This window comes from Halyomorpha halys, unplaced genomic scaffold (assembly GCF_000696795.3).
Source record: "Halyomorpha halys isolate HHAL.00 unplaced genomic scaffold, Hhal_1.1 Scaffold318.1, whole genome shotgun sequence".
Classification (NCBI taxonomy): Eukaryota; Metazoa; Arthropoda; class Insecta; order Hemiptera; family Pentatomidae; genus Halyomorpha; species Halyomorpha halys.
Genome location: NW_027105968.1, coordinates 5,295 through 13,458, shown reverse-complemented (window position 1 = coordinate 13,458; position 8,164 = coordinate 5,295). Strand labels below are relative to the sequence as shown.

The window sequence follows — 8,164 nt, the reverse complement described above, 5'->3', positions numbered from 1 at the left end:
GAACAGTCAAAGGATGATATGGTTCGCCACTTAGTTATTATTGTTAATTTTATATAATAGATATTCTTTTATATAAATTATTAATAGATATTAATTTGATATTCTTCAATTTTGCAATGTATATTATGTTACAAAATGTAATACTGTAAATGAAATTCATTTAAGAGGTGAAGTAGTTTTATTAAAACTAGAAAGGTAATTAGAGGTTGTCTAAAGAAAAAATAATTTAAAAGTAAAAATTTTAATTTTTATGAATGTAAAATAAAACACAGTAGTGATAACATAAACAAATATTTTTGAAAAAGATAACTACACATCATTTGGGAAAAGCGGATTCAGGATGCTTTGACAGTAATTTGAAAATGCCACGACTATTCTTGCCATCAAACATTCTTCCATCTTCTCCTCGATCTAATGCTCTTATCTTTTCAGATTCTTCTTTTGTCAATTCAAAATCGAATACCTTTTGAAAAAAATATAATATTTGATATCAATAGACATTAATTGAAAATAAAATTTAAAGTCTTACTCGTATTTATAAAGCTACTTACATCAAAGTTTTCTTTGATTCTTGTCGGATTTGTACTTTTTGGAATTGTTGCCACTCCATATTCGATCATATACCTCAAGAGAACTTGAGAAGGTTGCTTGTTATACTTCTTCGCAATTTCTTTAATTACAGGATCTTCCAATGGAGTCAAAAGCCTGTGAATGAAGAGTGAAATATCATTGACTTGATTTAATATCTAGACTACCATTATCCGCATCAATAAAGACCAAGATTCTTGGTATTTATAAAAAAGTTATAAATCTATATGATTCTACTTTTAGGATACTTCTATAATAAACGTGTACGAATGTAGTAAGAAATCTATTGGTGATTAGCAAATAAAAAAATCATTACTGGATATAAAACTGAATATATTATTATAGTTATGAATATATACCAAACTTATTCCAAGATTATTATTGATATCTCAAGGTTTGTTTTGTTGTGTCTTAATTGTTTCTTTTTCGTGGAGACAAGGAGCTACACCAGAAAGGCTTTTTAGATAGGATAGAAAAGGACACAGAAGTGCAAGCTTGTGCACAACTAAGGATAATAGTGTAAATAGTTTTAATTGCAGCAGTGGATTGTAACGCAGGTATGCGTTGCTTCCCTCTACTGTGAACACACCTATCGCCTAAAAGACAGGGTAGGGTGAGAAATAAATAAAGGTAATTAGCCAAGTTCAGTTTATAAACTTCGTTACTTAAGTTACTTAACTTTTTTACTTAAGGTCTGCTTTAGATATCTAATAACTAAGGGTGGAAATCCTCAGAGGATTGTGATATTATAACTGTACGTTAGTAGTGCTCTAATGATTAAGCCAGAGGTACCCAAACCAGTTGCAGCGAATTCCTGGGTGCCATAAGAATAATATTTAATTTTTACAATATAGAGGTGGAATCCATTTATATAAATTAGCAAAACCCCCATCTCCTTGTATACGCTACGTTTACCACTCCTAGAACATTTAGGCTTAGGAATAAATTAATAATTTATCAATGCTCGATATGTTATTAGTACTAATTAATGGATACCTATTAAAAATATAATACTATGTATATTCTTTTAAAATTATTCATGCACTTTAAAAACCTATAACAATAATAAAACTAACATAAAACCAATCTTCATCCTTATATATTTTAATTTATACAATAATAACCATAATAAAAAATTTGATAAACACTGATAGAATATGACCATACAGATATCAGAACCGGTTTATACAACAATAGTAAATTACATAATAAGCATGAAAGACAAAGTTGATAAGTTGGAAAAACTAAACGCAATTTATAAGATAGATTGTAAAAATTGTGAAAAATTATATATTGGTGAAACATCTAAAAAACTGGAAACTAGGATTAAGCAACATATCACCAATTGTAAAAACGCTAAAAATATAAATTGCATATCTCTGGCCTGTCCCAGCATAAAACTGAACCACGAATTCAATTTTGAAAACCCAAAAATAATAGATACAGCACAAAATAAAAAAAAACAGAAGATATCTAGAAGCTATATACATAACAAAAAACATACAAAACACAGTAAACTATAAAACTGACACTAAACACTTAAATACACATTACGCAGATATTATAAATAGACTTAAAATAACAACATAAAAATCAGATAAAATAAACAGGTTTATGTAAAAAATAAAAAATCACTAAGTTAATATTAAATACAAAACAGGACTTATATAAAACAGGGAGGTAACCAAACAGCACACTGGACATGAGATAAGGTCCATAGAGGTAGTAAGAAATGTAGAGTGATGGCTGTGCCAGACAGAAGTGAAGATGCACAAATGGTTGACATGATTTCCCATATGAAATCATGAGGTGATTATTATTGTATAAATTAAAATATATAAGGATGAAGATTGGTGTTATGTTAGTTTTATTATTGTTATAGGTTTTTAAAGTGCATGAATATGGGACAGTGATCCCGAAACGTTGTACAATATCATGAATAAATAATAAATATTCATTCAAAAATGGAAGTGATTAACCTCAAAAAATTTTAAAAGAATTGACTCACCAGATTTCCTCGAGAGATAATCCAGATTATACCATATATAAAATTCCTTTGATATTTTTCTTTTTAATCAATATTCCTGTTTAAGGATCACATCCTCGACCAAAATTAAAAAGAAACATGAAAATCCCTCAGTTATGTATACACCAATCATTTAGTTGTTATAGAAAACAATTGGAGATTGATGTACCTGATCTCAATAGATTGATTTGGTCAGACATAGTGTACTGTCAGACATATTTGATTACCTTAATTAAAAATAACTATATTTAATTCATTAACTTTTCCTTATTAACAATGTGTGAGTAAGGAATTTTGCTTCTCTCAATGAAGCATGAGAGAAGAGAATCAGTAAGACATGGCAATGAATGAAGAAAGAAAACAAGCGGGTAAAGTCCATCCAGTCTGCATGAAACGATGGCAATATTGATTCATCAATTAAAATCAATGCATTTAATTCACCCCAATTTGTGATTACTTTAATGAAAACTGTGTATAATTAATAGTGAATACTGATGAGTCTGCCAAGTATAGGTAGGGGGATTAAAAAATGGCGGCTGTTTCCATTCCTTAAAAAACATTTTCATTCGGAGCTCTATATTTTAAAAACTACCAACAACAGAAGAAAATCTAAAAGAACATTGTTTAAAGAAGTGTAAACTTGCTGAATTATCAGCCCTAATAGAGCTATTTACCTCCAATAGTTCTCGAGATATAGCTTTTTAAAAAGCAACATTTCTTAAAAATTTACTGAAAGATTAGTTGTTAGTTATGTTTATTTTGAGAAAGCTATATCACAGGAACTAAGTGAGGTATAGATGTCTATTAGCTCTAAAATTAAAGCTAGTTTAATGTACTATAAAGTAGTTTATGACCTTCACTTTCGTAGGAGAAGTAGCTTTCACGCTATTTGCTAAAATAAATTGATTTATAGTTGTTCGAACAATAAGTTTGATTTATGAAAAACTTTATTTCAGAAACCAAAAGACATACAAGTGTCTGTCAGCATTCAAATTAAAGGTAGTTAATTTTACTATAAAACAGTTTATAACGTTTATCTTTGGAGGAGTAGTAGTTTTATGATATTCGACAAAATAAATTCACAAAATGTTAATTTCTAGTTGATCGTATAAGATGTTTGATTTTTGAAAAAAAATTTATCTCTAGACTCATAAGACGCACCTACGTCTGCTAACACTCCAAATAAAGGAAATATAACTTACTATAAAGTAGTTTATGACACTTATCTTCGTGGGGGTAGTAGTTTTTATGATATTCACATATGAATATAAATTTGACAAATGAAAATTTAGTTGAAAAAACAACTATAAATCAATTTAATTTAGCAAATATCATGAAAACTACTATTCATACGAAGATAAACAATATAAACTACTTTATAGCCCATAAAACTAGCTTTAATTTGAGTGCTAATCGACATCTGTATGTCAAATGGTTTTTTGATATATAGATTTTTCAAAATAAATTCACTAACTACTGATCTTTCACTACGCTCTGAAAAACATTTTTATGAAATGTTGCTTTTTTTTAGGGCTTATATTTTAGAACTTTTACTCTACTTTAAATGATGATCTCTTAGATGTTCTGTTGTTGTTGGTAGTTTTAAAACGTTGGTTCTTTTTAACGTTTTGAAACAGCCGCCATTTTTTATTCCACCAACTTATACTTGACAGACTCTTCAATTTTGGCTAGTAATTATACATAGTTTTCATTAAAGTAATCAAAAATTGGGGTGAAATAACTCCCTTTTTTATCCTTTTGGGCTCTTCTTAATATATATGCTATAAATAAAATGTAATGTTAAATCATACAATCCACTAATTATTTAAATTTAAATTCTTTAAGATTATCGGTAATTTTTAGTTCCACCTAAAGTACCCAGATAAATAATCAATTGTACCATTTAATTTTTTTCTTTCTCTGTATATTCACAATTTTAAAGGATTAAAGCACGAAAAGGTGCCGCAAGATGTTTTTAGCTCAGAGGGCTTCGGCGAAAATATTTAATGCCACTGCACAAAACCAATACAAAGTAGAGTAATATAAACTACCACTTTATGTATTAAATTTTTAGAGCGTAGTTCTATATAAGTTTAATAATTTATACTTTATTGAGCACGTTAACATTTTATTCATATTTTAGAAGATTTAAATTTTTTATTTATATAATTCTTTTTTAGAGAATGGGTAGTTTCTCTACACGCCTGTAACACTCCAATTTAACTTAGATCAGATTTACTAAATGTATTATAATGTACAGTTGTAAATAGCAATAAATAAATATTAAAATAAAATAAAATATTTTTTTTTTATATAATCATGTTTCAAAGTAAATAATATTGATATCAATCTACTTATTTTAATTGTATACATTATTTAGTAATATAATGTAAGATATTTTGTAAATATAATTATTTAATTCTTTGTAATAACGAATTAATAGCACAGCTTTCACTCTTTTAATTAACAATAATCCAAAACAAGCAGAACCTGGTACAGCTTTTCGGAAATTTATAAGGACGTTGAATTCCGTTCGCAACAACGTCATTTAAAATTGAAGTATCCATAACTTTATATAATCTTTTATATATATATGACATTAATTTTAGGGTTCTGAGATAAACGTAAAGTTACCTTCTTAAAATGTTCCTGTTTTTAAAATCTTAACATCTCTAATTTATTACTAAATAGACATTTGAACAAAATTAAAATTAAATTAAATTAAAAAATAATATTGGAATCTTTAATAATAGTTAGATCTGTAGAATAGAATTCTGAATATTCCAAAATCATTTGACTAAAATATATTCATAAAGAATAAATTATTTTAAATAATTAAAATTTATATTTATACTATTTCATTAAAATAACATATTACAGTAATAATTTCTCACCATTCAGTGGACTCTCCTAGTTTCTCATAAAATGCCTTTTGCCCAGGCGAGCCCAGAGGAGAATAGGCACAGACAGTCACACCATTCTGTTTGCAGAAAGACACCAACTCTTTCTGTTGCAGGTAGATATATAATTCTACTTGAAGGTTTGCAGGGGGAATTCGGCAGCTGTCGAGAATTCTTTTAATTTGTTTTTGGTTAAAATTGGATAAGCCAATGCTTTTGGTTCGACCTGCGTCAACTTGCGCTTCCATGCCCTACAAAGTGATTTTTGGTCTATTTATCTATGTTACCATTAATATGTTAATTTTGGTTTTATTATAAAATTATTTGATTATATTTTTAATTTATTACACTTTAAAAAGACATTTTATATTAATAATTGAAGTATAAAAAATAATATTATTACTAATTATCCAAATTCAATAACAAATATGAAAATAAAAACATGCAAAAATAATTTTTAAAATAACGTACTTTCCACAGATCCTCAAGATTGGTAGTCATGTCTAGTAGAGGTACTCCTTTGTCATCTACTGGGAAAATTTGATCAAATCCTTTGTTCTGCATACCAATTGGACTGTGAATCAGATATAGATCCACATAATCGAGTTTCAAGGCTTCAAGTGATTTTTTTAGGAAAGGTTCGACATCTTCACGTCTATTACCAGTACCTGGTAACTGCAAGTTCAAAAACACTTTTAGGTCCACAAAATTGTGCGTAAATAGAACATATAAAAATTTAAATGCCAGAACATTATAGTACCTTAGTAACGATGAATAGTTCTTCTCGAGTAATTTTCCCACTTTCAAACAATTTCTTCAGTGTTGCTCCAATGGCAGTTTCATTTTCGTATAAAAATGCTGTGTCAATGTGCCTATAGCCTGCATCGATAGCGGCATTTAAGGCGGTTTCAATTTCCTCTGGTGTCGACTACAAATAGACAAAACAGGAACGTTACTAACATTTTTTTTACATGAAATTACTCTTAACTCTAAATTGATTTTTCTTCCTACCGTCCTATTTCACTCCTGCTCATTATGGGCTAAATCCTATAAAAACTCTTATTAAAACGCCTCTATCCAATCTTTGACTCATATCATGTTATTCCTGACCACCAGTTTGGATTTAGAACATCTCATTCTACTATACAACAGAGTCATCGAGTGGTTGATGTCATATCTTCTACATTGGAGCGCGGTATGTACTGCACGGGAGTCTTCCTCGATGTTGAACATGCTTTTGATCGAGTCTGGCATCCAGGTCTGCTCTATAAACTTCGTCAATTCCTACCTCCAACATATTTCCAAAAAATCCGCTCCTATCTCACTTATAGAACCTTTAAAGTAAATCATAACCTAGCCTACTTATCTCTCTTTTCTCATTCCGCCGGTGTTCCTCAAGGTAGTATCTTAGGTCCCATTCATTATACGGTTTATACAGCTGACATCTCAACTCACCCTAACACAGTCCTAACAACACCGCAAACACTACAGGCACACATAACATCAATTGAAGAATGGTGTCAAAACTGGAGAATCAAAATAAATCCTGACAAATCCCATCGGATCACCTTTACTCTCCGTCGTAAACCTCTATTCTCCTGTCCTACAGTATCCTTCCTAAATACTCCACTAACGCCTGTTGAACAGATTCGATACTTAGGACTCCATCTTGATAAGAGACTTACTTGGAATCCACACACAAGACTGAAACGACAAGAAACTGCTCGTAGATTCCGATTGCTATAACACTTACTTGACAAACGCTCTAAACTTCCCATTCACTACAAAAAAAATTAGTATACACTACGATAATCAGACCAATTTGGACATAAAGAATTGAGCTCTGGGGCTCCACCAAACCATCAAATTCTTCCCGCATCCAATGCTTACAATCCAAAATCCTACTTAAAATCCTTGATGCACCTTATTACATTACAAATAAGCTCATTCACAAAGACCTTAACATCCCATTCGTTGCAGATTTGGCCCAAAACAGATATGCGTCTTTTCATTCCAAACTCCTTAACCATCCTAACCCATTAATTCTTAATATTTCATCCTCAACGATCCCAGATAATCCTCCGAGGCGTTTCAAAAGAAGATGGCCACGGGACCTTCTAACTTAAATTAATGTTTGAAGTACCACAAATGGGATTTTCAAGTGTATATGAAACATACAACATATTTACTTATTGTATAATTTTGTACAGTTGTAAATGACATTAAATAAAAAATAATTGATTTTGTTTTAGTTAATTGAACCTTAGAACTAAATTAGAAAATACAAGCATGCCGACTATAACTTTAGCTATCTCTTTCCTGAGCTTTAGTAGCATATCTATGTCAGAATGTCTTGAAGACATCGTCACTGATATTCATTAGAAAATTACAAGAAATGCGGTAAAAATAGTTAATAACTAATTATTTTTTGAAATTTCGTCCAACTTTGTAGAGCTTCATCAGTGCTGTTCAAGTTGACGTTTTTCGAAGTCGCTAAAAATTTCAATTTGCACAGCCCTGATGAAGCTACAGAGTGGGGCGAAACGTCGGAAAATAAATAGTTTTTAACTGTTTTTATTTCTCTTTTGAACGCAACCCTGACCATCTTTTTCCTAATTTGAAATTATACAATCAAGTATATATATATATA

General features: G+C 29.8%; 1 protein-coding gene across 1 annotated transcript; it reads right to left on the bottom strand.

Annotated features, from left to right (window-relative positions):
- Positions 1-260: 260 nt before the first annotated feature.
- On the bottom strand, positions 261-6,467 carry LOC106681201 (aldo-keto reductase family 1 member A1). Its single transcript, XM_014421400.2, has 5 exons — positions 6,275-6,467; positions 5,986-6,189; positions 5,509-5,765; positions 552-705; positions 261-463 (listed from the first exon to the last, which is right to left on the bottom strand). The coding sequence occupies exons 2-5, from the start codon at positions 6,076-6,078 to the stop codon at positions 317-319; spliced, it is 651 nt and encodes a 216-aa protein (XP_014276886.2). The 5' UTR covers positions 6,079-6,189; positions 6,275-6,467; the 3' UTR covers positions 261-316.
- Between the last annotated feature and the right edge of the window lie 1,697 nt (positions 6,468-8,164).

What these genes read in the sequence shown, in the direction of transcription:
- LOC106681201 (XM_014421400.2), bottom strand. Translation starts at nt 6,078, where the DNA reads ATGCAGAACAAAGGATTTGATCAAATTTTCCCAGTAGATGACAAAGGA. An exon ending in ATCTTGAGGATCTGTGGAAA is followed by an intron (nt 5,766 to 5,985) that starts GTACGTTATTTT and finishes ATCACTTTGTAG; the next exon opens with GGCATGGAAGCGCAAGTTGA. An exon ending in CTAGGAGAGTCCACTGAATG is followed by an intron (nt 706 to 5,508) that starts GTGAGAAATTAT and finishes CTTCATTCACAG; the next exon opens with GCTTTTGACTCCATTGGAAG.